This window comes from Carettochelys insculpta, chromosome 6 (genome assembly GCF_033958435.1).
Source record: "Carettochelys insculpta isolate YL-2023 chromosome 6, ASM3395843v1, whole genome shotgun sequence".
Lineage (NCBI taxonomy): Eukaryota > Metazoa > Chordata > Testudines > Carettochelyidae > Carettochelys > Carettochelys insculpta.
Window position 1 is genome coordinate 106,010,405 of NC_134142.1, and position 21,166 is coordinate 106,031,570.

At 42.1% G+C, this 21,166-nt stretch overlaps 1 protein-coding gene across 1 annotated transcript in view; it reads right to left on the reverse strand.

Annotated features, from left to right (window-relative positions):
• Positions 1-21,166, reverse strand: part of USH1C (USH1 protein network component harmonin) — a 109,880-nt gene that overhangs the window by 43,827 nt on the left and 44,887 nt on the right. Inside the window, exons 9-14 of the mRNA XM_074999043.1 lie at positions 20,279-20,363; positions 20,037-20,096; positions 18,649-18,705; positions 12,727-12,869; positions 7,415-7,480; positions 60-184 (exon numbers count right to left, since the gene is read on the reverse strand). Coding sequence (XP_074855144.1) covers positions 60-184; positions 7,415-7,480; positions 12,727-12,869; positions 18,649-18,705; positions 20,037-20,096; positions 20,279-20,363 — 536 coding nt within the window. The remainder of the gene's footprint in view (positions 1-59; positions 185-7,414; positions 7,481-12,726; positions 12,870-18,648; positions 18,706-20,036; positions 20,097-20,278; positions 20,364-21,166) is intronic.

Consider the following 21,166-nt stretch of genomic DNA (forward strand, 5'->3'; position numbering starts at 1 on the left):
ATATTCTTCCTCAAACACACGTATTTTCTCCACTGAGTGGGATGAAACCTGTCACTTACTTCTGTGTTTAGGAGTAGGGGCTGGATATACTTCCGCAGTTACTGTTTTTACAGGCTTAGGTGGTTCTTTAGGCTTCCAATCTTCTTCCCATTCCTTTTTAAATTTCTCTTCTGCTGCTGTTATCCTAAATATAGAAGAAGAGTATTTCTCAAAAGTCTCATTTTAAAATATAACTCCTGTAAATGAACAATTATTGAGTTTTCTTAAATTTCCACACAAAGGCCGTGTCTACACGTGCACGCTATTTCAAAGTAGCGGCACCAACTTCGAAATAGCGCCCGTCACGGCTACACGTGTTGGGCGCTATTTTGAAGTTGAAATCAATGTTAGGCGGCGAGATGTCGAAGTCGCTAACCCCATGAGGGGATGGGAATAGCGCCCTACTTCTAAGTTGAAGGTCGAAGTAGGGCACGTGTAGACGATCCACGTCCCGCAACATCGAAATAGCGGGGTCCTCCATGGCGGCCATCAGCTGAGGGGTTGAGAGATGCTCTCTCTCCACCCCCTGCGGGGCTCTATGGTCACCGTGTGCAGCAGCCCTTAGCCCAGGGCTTCTGGCTGCTGCTGCTGCAGCTGGGGATCCATGCTGCATGCACAGGGTCTGCAACCAGTTGTCGGCTCTGTGGATCTTGTGTTGTTTAGTGCAACTGTGTCTGGGAGGGGCCCTTTAAGGGAGCGGCTTGCTGTTGAGTCCGCCCTGTGACCCTGTCTGCAGCTGTGCCTGGCACCCTTATTTTGATGTGTGCTACTTTGGCGTGTAGACGTTCCCTCGCAGCGCCTATTTCGATATGGTGCTGCCCAACGTCGAAGTTGAACGTCGACGTTGCCAGCCCTGGAGGACGTGTAGACGTTATTCATCGAAATAGACTATTTCGATGTCGCTACATCGAAATAAGCTATTTCAATGTAGCGTGCATGTGTAGACGTAGCCAAAGGTGTGTGAACTATGGCAATAAAATGGACGTGGGGGAGCTAACTGGGGATTTGCATGAGATATGCAGGGGAGGATCCCTACTAACCTGAAGTAGGGTTAGGACAAAGCTCACCTAAAGGCAAAAACATCTAGATTGATGATGGAGAATTTAACATAGGATACCCACTCTGTGGCTGATAATAACACTGCATGTCAAATAAACATTGTTTGGTTGAAACTGCTGGGTCTGTACAGCATGACATGTCCTTCATCAGGAACCACATCCCCCTTGGCAATTGAAAGAAATGAATCATAAGGATTTCACTTTCCTTATATTTATGAAAACAAGTTTTACTCTCTATAATGAGGTCTATAATCCTCTTGATTTAACTCCTTTCATCCTCCTGCTCTCTATTGTTTTACCAACTCTGTATTCCTGCGTGATATCTGCCATCAGATTTTAAAATCACTGAGATGGCCATCATGTACCTATTTGGTGACATGTCAAGGACACTCTTGGATATGGTGCTAATAAATAGACAGTAAAATAAAAATGTGTGAGCAAGAAGTAACTGTATATAACATTTCCTCACATTTCTCATAACTCATTACAGATTGCTGGAATCACAGCAGAACCCAATAATATATTGCATCATTTGCAGTTGCTGCATTTTGTGCCAAAGAGCACACCTCTCAGTGATATAAAAGGTATATTTTCAACTGTGGCAGGTAACAGTGTAACTGACTGATATGGTAATAAACTCCTCTATTGTCTCAGGTTCCCGTGATATCCATAATTTATGGACTTTGCATTTGGATCCCATATAGCCCCCTACTGTTGCTGCTGTTTGCATTACGTGACAGATAAACAGTGTTTGGAGTTAGCGGAAAGATTTAATCAAAAAAAGCTCCAGACACAGAGGATTGTACTGAATATACATCAGAGGCGGTTAGTTTAGTAATTATTTGCTAACAAAGTCAAGACTAATAACTTAGAGCTTGACCTGCATGTTCTGGCAAATGCAAATGTAAACAGAGTAGACTTTAATATAAAAAAAAGTTATGGCAATGGTGTCAGACATGTGATTCATAAAACAGTACTTCTACGCTTTGGCATGGGGCCAATAGTTTTCTTGGAGGCTCCTGGTTCCCCTAAAGAAATTGCAAACTACTCTAACTCTGTACCATTACAAAAGTTTGTTAAGTGGATCTTGATCTGCCATGAAAGGCTGCAGACTACAGAGACATGGTAAGGCAAAGAATTGTATTCACATTCAGAACACAAGAACTGATAAGAGATTTTCAGGGTATTACCCTGCTCAAATGAAATTACTGGTGGCACTGCTTGCTGAAGCCTGTGGAATTCTGCATTAAAACCAGCCACGTGGCCTGAAATAGTTATTGTGGGTAACATTCTGGTGGGTAACAGGTGACTTGGGAGCCTAAGTTCTGAACCAGAACTCCAGCGTGAGCTTCAATTTCAGAACATAATCTATATAGCTTTTATTAGAGTCCTTGAAAAAGCCCAGAGAGCTCAAGTGTGTTGACTTGCTGAGACGCTCTCTCCAAAATGCTGCATAGTCACAGAATAAGTCATTTAAGTGCCTTTGAAAAATGTCATCTTTCATGTGCATGAACACTAATGACAGAAGAGCTTTTAAGTTTCAAAATTCACTTGCTGATCTTGCAATTATGAAATTGTTAAATAAAGCTACTGAGATTACTTTAAGTACAAGCCACGGTGATAGATTAGGTTCACAGTAATTTAGGCTACAAGACTAGATGATTGCAGCAATTTTAAGGAAAGAGCTTTAAGTAAAGGGTGTGAACTCTTTAAAAGGGGACTGCAAGGAGATCAGGCTATTAAGCCAGGAAAGGAGCACATTCTAATGGATAGAGCTAGAACAGGTAGTCAGGATCTCCTATGTTGTAAAACCTACTCTGCCTCTGACTTGCTACAGAGGCTGGAACAAACCATTTTTCTTCTCTCTTCTCACATTTAAATAGGGATTTTAATCATCTCCTACCTCCTGGGGAGTTGACTCTTAAGCAGACCTCAAAAGAGATTGTAATCAGAAGAGAGATATGTGGGAACAAAGCTATAATTGTTATGAAATTCAGATGAAGCCAGAAGATAACAAAGTCAGTCAGCATGAGAGTGAGGGCCGACGAGCTGACTTTGGAAAAGGAGTTCTTTGTTTGCTTGTGCAGCATCCTACCCTGTTATTGCGGAGATTTATTCAATCTAGTCTAACAGATTGAGAATGTGCCATCTTCCCAGGAGTGAGAATGGGAAAACATAATGGAAGTCATCCCTTTACTAATGCAGAATCTGATGTAGGGATGGCTGGCATATGTATGTGCATTTTTGTACCCCAGTTCTAGGGTTGCCAGAAGCAGTTCTGGTCCCTGATGGACCATGTGGCAGCTGGAGAAATATTCTCCATTCCACATCCAACATTCCATCAGTGATTCAGAGAGCCCTGGGATGACCTGCCCATTGTGGAAAATTTCATCCACTAATGTAGATAGGTCAAAACAAGTAAAATGAAATGATGCCTCTTCTGTCACAGTAAACTGCTTTCCATGTGCATGTCAGAATATTTCAGAGTAAAACACAGTTATGGAATATGAAATCTCCAATCCTAGTTTTTCCAATTTCATTCTGACTGTTATATCATTTGCCAAAATTGTTCAGAAAAGAAAATTGATAATGTACATGAAAACATGAACCACACAATGAGTCCTTGTTTTCCCCTCCCTCCCACCTTCGGTGCTAAATGTACCACAATATTTAAATATGTTATAGTTGTGTCTAACTAGCTTCTTAGTACTGCTGGTAAATGGGCTATCAGAAAGCTTGGTTTATGTCAAAGACTTTAAGTCCTCAAGGTACCATTATGATCATCTAGTTTGACCTCTTCCGTAATGCAAGCCACAGCACTTTGAATGAATTCCTGCTTCAAGTCCAATAGCCATGGCTGTAACTAAAGCATCTCTTTTAGAAAAGCATCCACTCTTGGTTTAAAAATTTCCAAGATGAAGGAGCCATTACAGTGTTTGGTATGCTGCTTCAATGGTTAATTAACTTCACTGTTACAGATTTGCACCTTAATTCTAGTCTGAACGTATCTGGAGTCAAATTCCACCCATTTAATCTAGTTGTATCTTTGTCTGCTACAACAATGAGCCCTGTATCATCATTTTTTGTTCGCCATCCAGTTACTTATAAATAGATCAAAATTATCCCTACACTTCCTTTTGATAATCTAAATATGTCAAGGCTCTCACAAGGCATATTTTCTCTTCCTGTAATCATGGCTCTTCTCTGAATCCTCTCCAATTTTATCAGTATCCTTCTTGAAGTGCAGACATTATAACTAGACACAGTATACCACTAACAGTTGCACCAGTGCCAAATACAGAGGAAATTTCCCTCTTCCTACTGATAACCCTCTTTTAGCTATAGCATTGTTTATCTGCAGGCTCACATTCATCTCATTATCTCCTAACTCCCAAGTCTTCTTCAGTTACTGCTTTTCAGGATAGAGTTTCCCAAGCTGTAAGGCTGGCCTAACATTCTTTGTTCCTAGATATACAACTTTACCTTAGGCTTTCTGAATGATACATATTTTGACTGTGCTCAGTTTCCCAAGTATTTCAATTGCGCAGTGGTCTGCTCCCTAGTTATTTATTATCCCCCACCAGAGGAGGTCAATATTGAGACCACAGGAGGTCAATATTGTCTAGCATCTGACGAAGTGGGTCTTTACCCACAAAAGCTTATGCTCCAAAATATCTGTTAGTCTATAAGGTGCCATAGGAGTTCTTGTTGTTTTTGAAGATACAGACTAACTTGGTTACCTCTCTGATACTAACACATTGTCAACACTTTTACAGCTTACTGGGCTCTTGAAAGACATTTACGGGTAAATTACAGATAAATAACAGCACAGAATGCTGAGAGACAGGACTGGTGGCTGTAAACAAACTTTATGGGACCACAGGAAACTTGGCTGCACCCATGATAAGTAGTCATCTGGCTAAAAAAAATCATGCCAGATTATGGATGTTGCTGGACAAGAGACTTCTGGATTAGAGAGGTTCAACCTGTAGTAATAACTCTGGTTTCTTTCAGATCACTAATATAAAAATGTTAAATAGCATCGGGACAAGCAGTGACCTAGCAGAGCCTCACTACAAACGCGCTTGATGATTCCCAATTTACAATTATATTTTCAGACCTCTCAGTGGGTCAGTTTTTAATCCATCTAATATGTGCCATGTTGATTTTATATCATTCAGTTTCTTAATCAAAATATCATAGAGTATCAAGTCAAATGGCTTACAAAAGTCAAAGTAAATTCTGTAAACATTGTCTCCTTTGCCAAGGAAGTTTTTAATCTCCTAAAAATAAGAGTTAATTTATCAAGGTATTTTTCACAAGTTAGTGTTGGCTTTAGTTATATTAAACTTCTTCTAACTTTGTATGAATCACATATTGTATCAGCTACTTTATTGTTTTGCACTGGATGGAAGTCAAGTTGATAGGACTGTAGTTACTCAGGTCATCCCATTTAACCATTTTACATACTGGCACAATACAGGATATCTTTGAGACCTCTAGAACTTCATCACTGCTTCAAAAGTTATCAAAATTCAACTGGCCAGTCCAGAGAGTCCTTTGGCCAGCTCTTTTAAAAGTTTTGGAGACAAGTTATCCAGACATGGTTTGGTAGCTGATGTTAAGCATCCTCCTCAGTCACTTTAAAAATGAAAACTATTTTTCCCTCCACCACTTCCTCCTCTGATATGAATAAATCAATATCTGTTTTTTTCAATATAGAAAACAAATATTTATTGACAATTCTACCTCTTTGCCTTATTACCGACACTTCCGTCATTTAAATCTAGTAATAGATCAACTTTGTTGTTAGGGCTCCTTTTGTTCTTGTTACATATAGGCTATATCTACACTAGCCCCACACTTCGAAATGGCCATGCAAATGGCCATTTCGAAGTTTACTAATGAAGCGCTGAAATGCATATTCAGCGCTTCATTAGCATGCGGGCGGCCGCGGCACTTCGAAATTGACGTGCCTTGCCGCCGCGCAGCTCGTCCCGACGGGGCTCCTTTTCGAAAGGGGATAACGGGACTTCAAAGTAGGCGGGGTCCTTTTGAAAAGGAGCCCTGTCGGGACGAGCCGCACGGTGCCGAGCTGCGTCAATTTCGAAGTGCTGCGGCTACCCGCATGCTAATGAAGCGCTGAATATGCATTTCAACACTTCCTTAGTAAACTTCGAAATGGCCATTTGCGTGGCCATTTCGAAGTTTGGGGCTAGTGTAGACACGGCCATAAAGACTCTTCCTTACTGTTATCATCTCTTCTGGCCATGGATTTTTCTTTGTGTTCTTTTGATTCCCTCACCAATTTCCCACAATTTCTACCTTCTGACTTGCATTGATTATTATCAGATTCCCCATGCCCCTCCACCCATACGTTATATATCACTTTTTTTTATTTTTACTGCTGCTTTCAACTATTCCTCTATGCCAGGCTATTTTTCTGACCCGTGTAACTTTATCTCTCAGTTGTGGCTTTTTGGACATCTAATAAAATGTTTTTAAACAGTCCCAATTATCATTTACACTGTTGTGTTTAATTTTTTTCTCCCATCTGCTGAGGTTGACAGCTATTTTCAGCACTGTAAAATAGACTCTTATAAAGAAACAGCTAGATAACATTATTGCTTTGGATTTTATTGTTTGCATACAACTAGTAGAATTAAGTCATGATCACTGGTACAAGCTGGATCTCTACAGTTTGGACTTCCCTTGTCTGGCAGCATCTGTGGTTCAGCATCCTTCTGGGTGTCCTGAGCTGGAGCATTCATCATTGGAAAAGCTGAATGCCTGCTCAGCAACTTCTTCCCTGTCCTCACAGAGCTTCTGGACCACCACAAACAGCTCATTTGTGGGGTTCAAGTTCGGGAAGGGCACAAGAAGAATGGGCGCTCAGGGGAAGAGGCAATGAGGCTGTGGAGCCCCACGGCTGGAGGCCAGGAGCACAGTCACCCTGCTTCTTCTCCCAAGTGCCCCCTGTGCTCATTTGATCAATGCTGGCCCCTCTGCTGCTTACAGAGATGAGCCCTTAAGACAATGGCAGCAGAGGGGGGAAGCATAGACCTCTCCTGGTCCAGCAAATTCCCTCGCTCAGGATCAGGGAAGTTTCAAGTTGAAAAAAAATCAGTTTTCACTGCACCCAAATTTTTCACTGAAAACGGGCTTTCCCTGTGAAAAATTCCATTTTGGCAAAACTGCCCATTTTCAGACGGGAAAAAAACCATGTCTAATTTTTCTTTGACAAGCTCTGGAATTTAACTTCTCATTAGATGCGTATTACGCAACATATACACCACAAGAGGAAAATGATTACTTACTGTTCCATTTCTTTACGGTATCTTTCTTCTTCCTCAGCAGCCTTTTGAGAAATCTCCAGTTTCCTTCTGCAATACAGAGCAATTTTCATTTGTAATGTGTATGATTGTGTAAAGTATATATTCAGGTAGAGATGAGAACCAATATGCACTGAGTGAAGCTGAAACATGAATTTCCCATGTTTCAAAAAGGGTTCTTCAAGATTCCTACCCCTCATCACATGTGCTCAACGATCCCCCATTCCCACCCAGGCAGCAGAGCCGATCACTTCTCTAAATTCAGAAGCCACTTTGACCCTTGAAGATAACATTTTAGTGCATTCTGCAGCTGCCCAACCATTCTCTGTGTGATGAGATGGTGTCTGAATGCCCAGCTCAGTGACAACTGGACATTTGGTGATGTTATTGTGGTGATAGGGTTTGCCAAGTTCCTACTTCAGGTACGGAGGAATGGTTTGACTGACAGCCAGGAAAAATGAAGGACCCACCAGGCCCAAGACAGATATTCCCAAGGATGGCTCTGAAATGTAGGTACAGATTGAATTCACATGGCAACTTTTCTAACTCTAAGTTAAAAAGACACAGCCCAGATTGTGTGCTTTGTCACAAAATTAAAAAACAAGAGAGATATGATGAGGGATTTTCAAGAAAATATGTGAAAGGATAATACAGGTACATAGCTCCTTTTCCCCTTCTCCCACAAATAAACAGAAATACAAGAGATTCCTGGTTATCTGACCTAACTGGGACCGCAGGTTTGTCGGATACCGGGAATCTCACTTAATGCAGAGTACTAATGAAAGAACAGACACACATACTGTATCTATAAACTGAATGTACTGTATTACTAATTCCAATGAAAAACACAACATGGCCATCAAATACAAAACATCACAAACAAACTTTATAAACAAACATAGCATCTATATTTATAGCATCTGCTATTTAACATTACTGTAACACTGAAGGGTTCAATATGCAAATCATAGATGTCAGAAATAAAGTGAGAAAGTTGCATCCAAACCAGAATAAAGCAACAGAGTGCACATTACACAGAAAAAAGTTATGTCCTTTCACAGTAATTTTGTGGATAGAACAGTTCATTATTTAAAACAGTGAGTGACTGGGATTTGGTTTTGAGCTTCCCTTTTCTTCTCTGGCAAGGTCACACCAGCATATGAAGAGCAGTATGTCTATTGGAGTTGCTTCCCTTTGTCGCTCAATGTACACAAGTGTGCCTCCAGAGCCTTCAGTCTCTCACCATGACTCATTCCATCCACCTTCTCTAGTCTGGTGTTGTCTTCCATATCATCATCATCATCATCATCATGATTCACAAGTTCTATTATGTCATTATCAGTCAGTTCTTGTTCATATTTATCCATCCATTCCTGTATGATGCCTTTACTCACATTTTCACAGCCTGATACTTTCAGTAAAGGCAAAATATTTTCATAGTTTTCTTGTACTGTTTCTTCAGTAGGCTGATCTTCACTTGTTCTGTTTTCATCTTCTGGAAGTAGCTTTCTCCATGATTTTACCACTTTTTTTTTTTTAATTTCTTTCCAAGAGCGTGCAATCCAATAGACAACATCTTTTAGGTTTATTTTTTTCAATTGGTTTACTATATTACCTCCATCATCAATAACTTCTATAAGTAATTTAAGAAGCCTATGCCAATTTCTTTTCTTTAATGCTTCAGTGACACCTGGTCCATAGCTTGAAATCCTGCAGTGACATTTGGTGGTAGAAAAATCACCCTTATATGATCAGTACCACACTGTACCGAAAACCTACTGGTCGCTATACTTATCTATACCCTTCTAGTTTCCATCCTGCACACGTGACTAGATCCATTGTTTACAGTCAAGCTCTTAGGTACAATCGCACTTGCTCTGATCCAACTGACAGAGACCAAAAACTAAAAGAATTTTACCAAATATTCATAAACCTGAATTACCCACCAGGAGAAGTAAAAAAACAAATCGACAGGGCCAGATGAATACCCAGAGACCAGCTACTCCAAGATCGGCCCAAAAAAGCCAAGAACAGAACACCACTGGTCATCACCTACAGCCCCCAACTCAGACCACTGCAATGAATTATTAAAGACCTACAACCTATCCTGAGTCAGGATGCTACACTCCAGAAGGCCCTGTGTGACATAGTTGTTCTCTCCTACAGACAACCTCCCAACCTCATGAGGATTCTCACTAACAGCCACAGTCTATACCCCAGGAACACCAGTCCTGGAACCTTTCCCTGCAACAAAGCCCGCTGCCAGCTTTGTTCACATATCTTCTCTAGAAATACCACCACTGGACCTAACCAGGTTACTCACAGAATCACGGGCACTTTCTCATGCTCCTCTACTAACATCATATATGCCATCATGTGCCAACAATGCCCAGATGCTTTGTATATTGGACAGATTTCTAACTCCCTTAGACAAAGGGTCAATGGGCACAAAACAGACATCAAAACACTCCAGATCCACAAACCAGTGAGTCAACATTTTAATGGAATGGGGCATTCTGTCAATGACCTAAAGGTATGTGTGTTACTGAAGAATTATTGCACCGTTCTGGAAAGGGAAGCAGCCGAGCTGGCTTTTATATTCAAATTCGGCACATTAACACATGGTTTAAACCAGGACGGGAACTTTCTGAGTCACTATAGGGGCTCATCTGCATACTTGGCTTAATCTAATTCCTGACCTTCCCCCTCACCCCTCCACTCTCTGATTTGCTCACCTTGATTATCTTTTTCTGATTTGTCCTCCTTGCTTACTGTTTTTGGTTCTCTGTGCCTTAAATATTGAGTCTGTTCTGGTCTGGCTATGGTCTGAAGAAGTGGGTCTGTCCCACGAAAGCTCATCTAATAAACTATTTTGCTAGTCTTTAAAGTGCTACTTGACTGCTTTTTGTTTTGAGAGTGTATAGACTAGCAAGGCTTCCTCTCTGTTATTTCTTCTGGGTTATTTTGAAATACCTGGTGTATTTCCTAGATGCAGAGTTACTATTTCGGGATATCTGGGTATCCCAAATAGCTCCACAGTGTAAACATAGTTTGCTGGAAGACCAGAGATGCTGCACTCTAGGAAACTATATGCTTTCTTGAGGCTGCTTCTCAGGCACAGGGATAAGCAATCAACACCATCCCGAAGGATGGCTCAAGCTGTCCCCATTGGTATGCTGATTCAATTCTGGGTCCCTGAGGGAGCTGTCTTGGCCCAGTTTCCTCCACAGGTCCTTTTCACTGGCTATCTTGCTGGAGTAAGGGCTTTTCCCTGTCAGAACACACTAACGATTATTGTGAAATGTATCACGGTTGCAGAAAGGGGCATGGGGAGGGGAGAACTTTGTGCTCACTCCTTTTTCCCCAGAAGTACACTCAAGACGTAGCCTGAAGAATCTCTTCAAAACCATCCAGAAGCTACATGTTTTACACACTGATGTCCACATGTGTTTTACTGAGAACAGTTCATGGGCAGAGACTTACCTGTATGTCACTGAACTGAATTTTATTTCGGTAGAATTTTGTGCCCAGGTACATAGAAGACCTCGGTAAAGATAAATGGGCATGTTTGAAAACAGCCAGTTTGCCTAAAACACCGTGTCTGCAGGAATAGCTGTGGTGAGAGCTGTCCTTGTATGACTCATCTCCAGGTGAGCTAACAGACTTGCTGGGCCCGGGGCAAAATGGGATGAGGCCTGGCTCTGAGCCCCAAGGCGGGCCAGGGCCTCAGGTGGAAGGGGTGGGATTGGAGCAGCTGCCCCTCAGCACCACCAGGACTGTGCCTCTCCTCCTCCCTCAGCACCTTCTGGAGTGTGCACTGTGGGGCTCTGAGAGCACACAGTGGCAGTGCTCTTGCAGTGATTTAAAGGACCCAGGGCTCTGGCCATCAGTGCTGCCCTGGGTTCCTTTGAACCATCTAGCCTCGGGGCAATTGCCCCGTTTGCCTCCCTGGTGGCAGGCCTGCTCATCTTCTTTCAAAAAGCCAGGGCTTTAAGTACTTGGCCCATCCACTTTGTGTGGTAACATGTGCTTTAGTATGACCCAGCTATTGAACTTCACCCCAACACAGTCCCACCTAATGGGCTTTCTCCTATGACCTTTCCTCATCTCGCTACGGCCCTGCATCCTCTTTCTCCGGCTGCTCAGATAGCAACCCTTTCCCAGACTTTCCTGCTCCAGTTTCCCATTGTCAGGCAGAGATAGGAGCCAGAGGCTACGTCTACACGTGCACACTACATCGAAATAGCTTATTTCGATGTAGCGACATCGAAATAAGCTATTTCGATGAATAGCGTCTACACGTCCTCCAGGGCTGGTGATGTCGATGTTCAACGTCGACATTGGGCAACACCACATCGAAATAGGCGCTGCGAGGGAACGTCTACACGCCAAAGTAGCACACATCGAAATAAGGGTGCCCGGAACAGCTGCAGACAGGGTCACAGGGCAGACTCAACAGCAAGCCGCTCCCTTAAAGGGCCCCTCCCAGACACACTTGCACTAAACAGCACAAGATCCACAGAGTCAACAACTAGTTGCAGACCCCGTGCATGCAGCATGGATCCCCAGCTGCAGCAGCAGCAGCCAGAAGCCCTGGGCTAAGGGCTGCTGCACACGGTGACCATAGAGCCCCGCAGGGGCTGGAGAGAGAGTGTCTCTCAACCCCTCAGCTGATGGCCGCCATGGAGGACCCCGCTATTTCGATGTTGCGGGATGCGGATCATCTACACGTTCCCTACTTCGACATTGAACATCGAAGTAGGGCGCTATTCCCATCCCCTCATGGGGTTAGCGACTTCAATGTCTCGCCGCCTAACGTCGAAGTTAACTTCGAAATAGCGCCCAACACGTGTAGCCGTGATGGGCGCTACTTCGAAGTTGGCGCCGCTACTTCGAAGTTGGCGCCGCTACTTCGAAGTAGCGTGCACATGTAGATGCGGCTAGAGAGTCTTTGTACCACTATCTTCAGCAGCTGCTGGTTCTCTCCCTACATAATAGATGGAAAATTTGGATTCAGGTTTGGTATCTGCAAAATACCGATAGCTTTTATTTGTTACCCCATGGCTATATAATGTCAGTCTGTCATGGGCACATTCCTTGAGATGAGTCCAGAAAGATTTTAGTGCTGAAGTTCCAAAGTGTCTACATCCCCAGCAGAACAGGGAATAGGAGGACAGCCTCCCAGCAGCAAAAGAGAGAATGTTACCCAAGAGCATCACAAATTATTTTACAGCCATCAATGCCCATTTCAAGGGAAAGCAAAAGCAAACAGATCTCCCTGCATCTGAACCACTTACAGTCTCTCCTTCTCCTGCTGTTCTTTGAGGATTTTGTTTGTCTCTAATGCAAGCCGCTTCTGGTGCATTAACTCCTGGCGCTCCTGCTCACGAAGACTCGCCTCTCGCTGCCTCTCTGCCTCAGTCATAAACAGCTCTCTCCCCTGCAATCACAGCACAAAAACACATTTGTTATAAAAAAAAAAAAGAGTTCATTTATTCCTCCTAAAAAAAAACAGCCAACCTCCAAGGCAGCTACAAGACATGTACATTTCATTGCTTCCTCACATCACCTCTTCCAACACCTTCTGTAATGCTGTTTCCAAATAGCAATGATCCAATCTGTCTGGTCTAAAAGTGACGTAGGTCCCAATTTGTGTGGTGCTGTGCACCTCCTTCATAGTGCTGTGCCCACTCAGTTACTGCGGAAGTCAACAGGAGTAGAGAATGCTCATGACATAATCAGATGTGCTCAGCATCATTTAGGAAAAAGTCCCCTTCTGCACCATCTTCAATACCACTCATTTTATTTTCTAATAGGAGCATGCGTGAAGAGTGCTGAAACATTCATTTTCACACCTGTTTTCTATTGCTGGCTACTCAAGTGGTGTGAAGGCAGCATCAGAGGTGTTATCCTTGGGTGGATGCACAAGTATCATTATATCAGTACGAGTGAATAAGGACCCAGTGGGAGTGGAGAACAAGGCTAGTCACATCATCTTGTTTGTTTTCTTTTGTTCTCTTCTTGTTTGAATTTATGGTTCAATTAAAACGCATGGAATCTAAAAACAACAGGGAGCTGTTTGCTAGGGCCCTTTGTGATCGATAGGGAAAATTCCTACAAAGTCTTTCAAAAACCTTCTTGTATTAAAATTATGTATTACTGGGCTCACACATAACCTCTCTGAGGGGAGATGTGATGGACATTGTAACCCCAAGCAGTGCCTTTGGGTTTATAGTTTTAAATGAATGGATTACATATGATTGCATTCTACTCCATAGGGGAGGGCTACTAAGCTCTTCCAGCAACTAGAAACAGTGGGTGGGCTGTTACACTGTTGTAACCCCGCCTTGAGAGGTACCAGCTCTTGAAGTAAGGTGGGGTAGGCTGGGGTGGGGGGCATCAAATATAGTAGTTCAAACTGGATTCTCTCAGAGACCAATAGGCAAAGAAAGGAATTTTGGATAAGTAGCTTGAGTTTAAATTGACGCAGGGCCTTCTGTCCAGCCCCCAGTCCCAATCCTGGTAGAAGGGGTAGAAGAATTTGACCTAATTTTGTCCCACAAGTCTGATGGTTGACCCTTAGTAAGATTTTACTTCACGTATAGGAATTGCATTGGTTTTAACATGCCTCCTCTGTGATGCTTTCCCTTAAGAATGAACATGCTTTTTCTGGAAGAACTGTAGGGTAACTTGACACAGCTGGTAATTACACTAGTCATAGCCTTCAGAGAGAAATCCAGGCACAGGTAATGGCCTGCTTAGGCAGTCTGGCATGCTGGGGATAGTGCATTGTAAACCAGGGAGCTGTACAGCCTTAAAATCTTGGCCAGAAAAGAGAGACATAGGTCTCCACCCAGGAGAGGTGAGGGCTAGGAGTGGGGACCTTAAAGTGAGTACCTTTGGTGGACCACAGGTGGAAACAGAGGTACAGTTGCCTTGAACCTATGTGCTCTTGACTTTTTAAGACCCGTGACTGCTTCAATGAGAAATGCATATTCTTTATGAGAGCTGGATTCTTCTTTACACTCAAAAGTGGATGGGTCTGGAGAAGAAACAGCCCGAGGACAATTCACCATAGCTCCTGTGGCAGGGCATGCAGCAGGAAACACAGCATGCCTGGGGCAAGGATAAGGTGTAGCACAGCAGAGTTCTACTACATAAAGAACCTAGTGTCAATTGCTTAAAAGTTAGAACAGATCCCTAGCACCCCCAGTATCAATTGGTGTCGATTATCGTTGGATATAACTAGATCCTTAAATCTCAAAGCCTGCTGCTGAGAATCCTGCCTGGAATGTTTAGTTAAATTACATTTATAAGGCCTCTGGACGATTATATTTAATAGGGCAAAAAAGTGAGTTACTGGTATAAATCCCCCTGTCTTTGGATGAGGCTCCCCCCATGAATGTTGGACAGCCTGAGGTTTCAAATGAGTATTAAGTGCTTCCTACTATATGTGGAAAAATGAAATAGAACCTATGAACAAAAAGCAAGCCAGACATCTGTAACTGGTTATAGCTTTTAACTCAGAACTAGAGATGACAGAGAAGTATCCTGTGAACACTGCTGTTCATAAGGATCTATTTGGTCTCACTGTTACCTTGTGACACCTCTGTCTATCCATCGTATCCACCTACTATCTCATCTTACACTTGCTCTGCAAACTCTTTGGAGCAGAAAAGATTCTTTTTTGTATATGTTCATATAATGCCTACCACAAATGGCTACAGATCTTATCGGGGGCCCAAAAGCACTATCATAATACAGATAAATCACTTGGGTCTCATGGTGACCAAAACTTTTAACATTTTAATTTTAAAAGACTATACTTATGGTGTATGTAGATGTAATGGTTAAATACATACACTTACAAAACCAGTTTCCCAAAAAACCCACTGCATTTAATATTTGTTGCTTTGGGTAATGCAAACAGATAATAAAGGTAAAATTGCCTCCTCTTCCCCCACCCTGGTATGCATGACATTTCTTATTTCCAACAAGCAGCTTTCCAAAGTTATCCAGGGGAGAGTGCTGGTCTTTGCATGGCGATTTTAAAAAACAACAACACACGTACACTTTCCTGATGCTGCGGACAAGTAAATAATTTGTGTGTATTTACATTGGGCTAAGCGTACTGACTTTTAAATGGATACACTCTCGATGCCAAATAATCAGATATCTGCAAGGTGCTCAGATACATTAGCGCTGGTGATGAGTACAAAACTCTAAGATACCATCAATGGAGAATTTGGTTCTCCTACAAATGACTTGCATATCTGGTCATTTATAAATATTTCAAGAGCTTAAAACATTAGGGAGTTTAGAAGGGTACATCAAAATAGCTTTTTAGCTTCCACAAGACTTATTTAGGTAAAATAACTGGGCATGAAGCAGAGCATAAAGCCTGAACAAATACTCAAGGCTAAGCAGCTGTTCATACAGTACTTACATACCAGATGGATTTCACTCAACTATACTCCAGAAAGCACGATGCATTATCCCACTCCTAAGTGGCTTGCATTTTAATTGTTTATATGATTATGCTGGTAGAGGAATGAGGAGACTAATTTAATAGCTTTTCGACATTTCTAATTTCTAAGATTCTGTGATTTTTCTGACAAGTGAGAGTGGAAGTTTGATTATGCTATGGGTCAAACGTTAACAGCATGTGCATCTGTTTGTGTTTGCAAAAACCTGAATTTCTTCAAGCATATCTGTTTATTCAGTTGGGTACTGTCCATACACAGCTGCTCTTTGACATTTTTGGCTACATCCATTCATTTCTATACGAGCCATTTTTTGGCTGTGCCCTCATAAATATCCTGTTTTAGCCCTCCCTCAAACAATCATTCACGGATGTGCTCTGTCCTTCAAAACTGCATCAAGGGAGAGATTGAGAAAACAATAGAACAAACATTTCAAATCCTCAAATGGCAAGAAAAACATATTCACTTGGCACTTTGATTTGTTGAACGTTCTTTTGATTAACTGTGCAAAGATAATAATGCTCCTGGGAATGAAGAATATCAGCAATAACTTTTTTTCTGCTGTTATCAAAGGCATTTCACCAGCCAAAAAATATGATTTATTGTTTTGAATGCGTAGGCCCATGAACATGAGTGGTCAAATACTATACTAGATATTTTCTCCCTATTTATTTGAGCTATGCAAGAACTGGTTACAAGTAAATATCAAGGGTGAAAGACTGCATTTGATCTCCATGTTACATCCCTATTTTATTGTATGGAGACCTAAAATTTACTCTAAGAGATTTTAAACCAGAGCCCCCACTCTGTGGGGCATCAGCCCGTTAGGGATGCAAGAAGGAACATTCGGGGGCGGGGGCAAGAAGAGGCCTGGGCCAGCTTCAATGATGGGACAAGGAATGGAGTGCCATGCAGCCCCGCTCTGCCCTCAGCTCCCCTGCAGCCCCCAAGTTCCCTGCCCTGGGTCCACAACCCTCTCCAGCTGTTTGCTACCCACCCTGAGTTAGGCCTGGGACTTATACTTTTGGAACTATTGCTGACCTGTGTTGAGTGGGTGCTGGGGGGTTCTCTAATGGGGTGTGTCTACACTTACATTCCTCTTTCGAAAGATGTATGCAAATGAGACAAATCAAAAATGTAAATGAGATATAAATTTGCATATTTGATACCCCATTTGCATATTCTAATTTCAAAAGAGCTTCTTTCGAAAGAAAGTGAGTGTAGACGCTGCTCTTTTGAAAGTAAACCCCATCTTCGAAAGAATCCTTCTTCCCTTTATTTAATGCTACACTGGCCCTCTTTATACCTCATTTGTATTTTCGATTTGCCTCATTTGCATACCTCTTCGGAAAGAGGAATGCAAGTGTAGACGCACCCATAGTGTGCTCAGCCCAACTGCCAGCCTGAGCCTCTCGACTACAGCCACGTGCCTAAGTGAGAGCCTTGGCCCATCCGACTGTCCGCTTGGCCTGAATACAGACCTGAGCTTTGGGACTAGTACAGCTGCTGAGATTGATTCCCCATAGATGACTGCAGTGAGATGTAATGGCCGCTCATTGACCCGGAGGGGGCAGAACCCGTCCCCGAGCCTGACTGGGTTACACGAAGAGCTACAGGGACTTCTAAATATTTCTAAGGGGCAGGGGGAGGGAAATATTTTGGCTACTATCTAATTGCCTTTCAGGTTTCAGCATGATAATTCTGTTATGAAAACGCATCTTTCTTGAGTGAGAGGCATTTGGGTGTAAGACTCAATCCTGTACTCACTTAAATGAATAAGTGTTTTTACTACTGGTAAACAGATGGGAACAGGCTCAGAGTCCCAGTGTTATTCTGCTAGAAAATACTTAGCATAATTCTCAAACATAGTTAAAAAACTACTCTAAACTCTGCTAGCATGGCCAAATCTAGCCATGCAAAGCAAATTTTGCGACCATGCAGAAGGTGAGGTATGCATTGGCCCAATTCCTGTCTGCATCCAAGCAGATCTCAGCACAGCTTTGGAGCAGTGAGCACAAAGGTGGCTTTCAGCCACCCATACCTTGGGGCTGTCAAGCCACTAGTTTGGTCCTCAGCATTAGATAGAAAAGACTGTGGCTTGCTCTGTTTTACATTGGCTATTCAGCCAATAAGGGCTGTCCCAACCTCAGGGATCACCAAAGTGAGGAGGATATTATATCCTCTTTCCCCTAGAAATGCAGAAGTAACATAGGAGCCATTATTGCAGATCTGCACCAGCAGAGGATTTCTTAGAAAGAGAGAATCCTTCATTGGACCAATGAAGCTGGTGTAAAGGCACCACAGGAGCAAAAGTCATCTTTAGTAGTTTAGGAAATGCGGCCAATGGAGGTCACACGCACTTGTTTTATACCACTGACTTTAAAGAACTTGTAATCTACACTGGTTTGAGAACAGCATTAGGCTCCCTGATTTCAGCAGATTTACAATGGTTCAAGTGAGTGCAGATTTTGACCAATTGTCTGGCTATTAACTTGGGGTTCCATGTTAGCTACATTGTTTGCTTGTAAAATTGGACTATATTTTTCTCTTACGGGATTTGAGCCAAAGCCTATCAAAGCGTATGGAAAGATTCCTGCTGACTTCAATAGGCTTTGGATCAGGAATTCAAAAAGGGAGCGTGGACCTATGGTGAAACAAAGACTATTGTATTATTATTGCCAGCAGTGTCTATTTAACTTTTCATATGGTTTCTGCTTCCATAGGTTCATTACTTACAGCTCCTGCTACAACAGAGATAGTTAGGGTTCGACTGCTTTTCAACACTTGCACAGCCTACAAAAACAAAGTGAAAAAAAAGTTTCAGTGTAAAAATGTTGTGCATAGAAAGAAGAAATGGAAAGAAAAAGTGGGATAGTTTCCCTGCTCAGAGTTTCATAGATTTTTAAGGTCAGAAGGGACCATTAGATCATCTATTCTGACCTCATAAAGGCCATAGAATTTCATCCAGTTACCCCTGTATTGAGCCAGATAACTTGTTTGGCTAAAGTGTTTCATCCGAAAAGGCATCTAAGTCTTGATTTGAAGACATCAGGAGATGGAGAATTTACCATTTCTCTCAGAGAATTTGTTTCAATGGATAATCACCACCATTGTTTAAAAAAATGGGTTTCATTCCTAACTCAAATTTGTCCAGCATTATCTTATAGCTGTTGGCTCTTATTATGATTTTCTTCACCAGATGAAAGAGCCCTCTAGTACCCCATATTTTCTCATCATGAAAGTGCTTATACAGGTTGAACTTCTCTACTCTGGCACCCTCAGGACCTGACCAGTACTGAGCCAGGGAATTTGCTGAATCATGAGAGGCCCATATTGTCGTGAGTGAATCTCTTTATTTTTATTTCACTAGGGAGAATAAATGGAACAAAGACTGCAATGCTTAATAATGTCTGACTGTACTTATAGACCCCATATAAGCCTACGTCTAGCTAGACTTATTAGTTCTCTTCATAACAAAGCCTTCATGTTATTATACAATTTTACAGTATCAGTAAAAGGAAATAAGAAGATAATGCATAAAAATCACACTTATGCTTAGCAGCATCGCCAGCATTTCCACTGCTTCCTGGTCTCTTAGAAGGCATTTAAGGATAATTTAGAGCAAAGTAACACCACAGAACACTAAGAGACAGGACTGGTGGCCATAAACAAACTTTACAAGACCACAGGAAACTCAGTCACATCCAAAATAAGCAGATATCCAGCTAACTAAAATTATGCCAGACCATGGATGTTGCTGGACCACAGTCCCAGACTACAGAGATTCAACATGTACACTGTATTCAACTCATCTCTTGATCTTTTTGATCAGCTAAAGAAATTGAGCTGCTTCCCTCCCACCTGTACAGTAAGCACAGGGAAGTTGAGAAGTGAGCAAGGCTGGGATTTTCAAGTTGCCAAAGTCAGTGGGAGTTGGGCAGCTAAATCTTCCCTAAGACCATATGAAAATCCGAACCTTAATTTATATGAACAACCCTAACTAGGTGGCATCACATGTTTTTGGAGACAAGGGTAAGGCAGAAACTACACAAGTGCAAGGAATTTTTCATACATAAGACCCTTAATTTAAATACAATAAAGGGGCTAAATAAAATCTTTCCCACCTCTTTATGGTCCACATGAGTAAAATCCACGCCATTTACTTCAACAATCTGATCCCCAATCTGAAAGAAGTAATTAAATCATAATGCATGACTCCATCTTTGTTACGAGCATCCTTACACTTCCCCTCCTCTTTGCCCCCCACTGAAAAAGGTCACATCAAATGGCTTGACCAATGGACCCCAAAGCACTGTATGAAACAGAATTCCCCTATAACATCTCACTTGGAGCACAACATACTCACCTCCAGTCCTACCTCAGCAGAAAGAGAACCTGGTTTAATATTGCTGATAAAAATCCCTGGTTTTTGTGTTGGACCACTGGAAATGCTGGAGGTAAGCAAAGAAAACAAAATGATTGAGGATAATCCACTATGAAGACACCACACTTGGTGAACTACAGTCTGCTTCATGGTTAGGTATTTCTTCACATTTGCTTCCTGTATTTCTCACTGATTTTTGAAAAACACACTGGGCCACATCCTCCACTGGTGTAACTCACTGTTGCTCCACTGACATCAACAGAAATATGCTAATTTACATCAGGTAAGGATGTGACCCATTGGATTGAATGTTATCACTAAAGCACATTCTGTCATAGTCGATAATGTTTTTCCACTTGTCACAATGTCTTTGCACAACACTAATCAGCATAAGCTGAGAGGACAGCAGTGTTATGACAAAAATAATTTTGGCCAGATCCTTAACTGATGTCCATTGGTACCGAAGTCAATGGAGTCTACCAGTCTATGCCAGCTAAGCTGCTGCTCCATATAAACCATGATAGTGAGCGAGTAACTGCTTGCCCCTTCATTCACGGTGCACAAGAGATGTACACCACTCAGCTCCGCACAACATAATACCATTCTTCAGGACCATGGACTGAATCAAAAGGGAATTCACACTTAGGAAACCCTTTCTGCTCCATACTTCTGGGGTAAAAATCCTAGAGCTGCAGCAAAAAAATTACATAGCTCACATATGGCTGATATTTCCGAATCATGTTGACTGCTGCTTTTCCTGCATCAGGAAGATGCACTGTCTTTCTAAGTTTGCAATCAGTTTTATTTCCTTAATTATTTACTTCAAGTTGTTCAGGGTCTGCGTAACCATTGAGATCCTGAAGCTTGCAC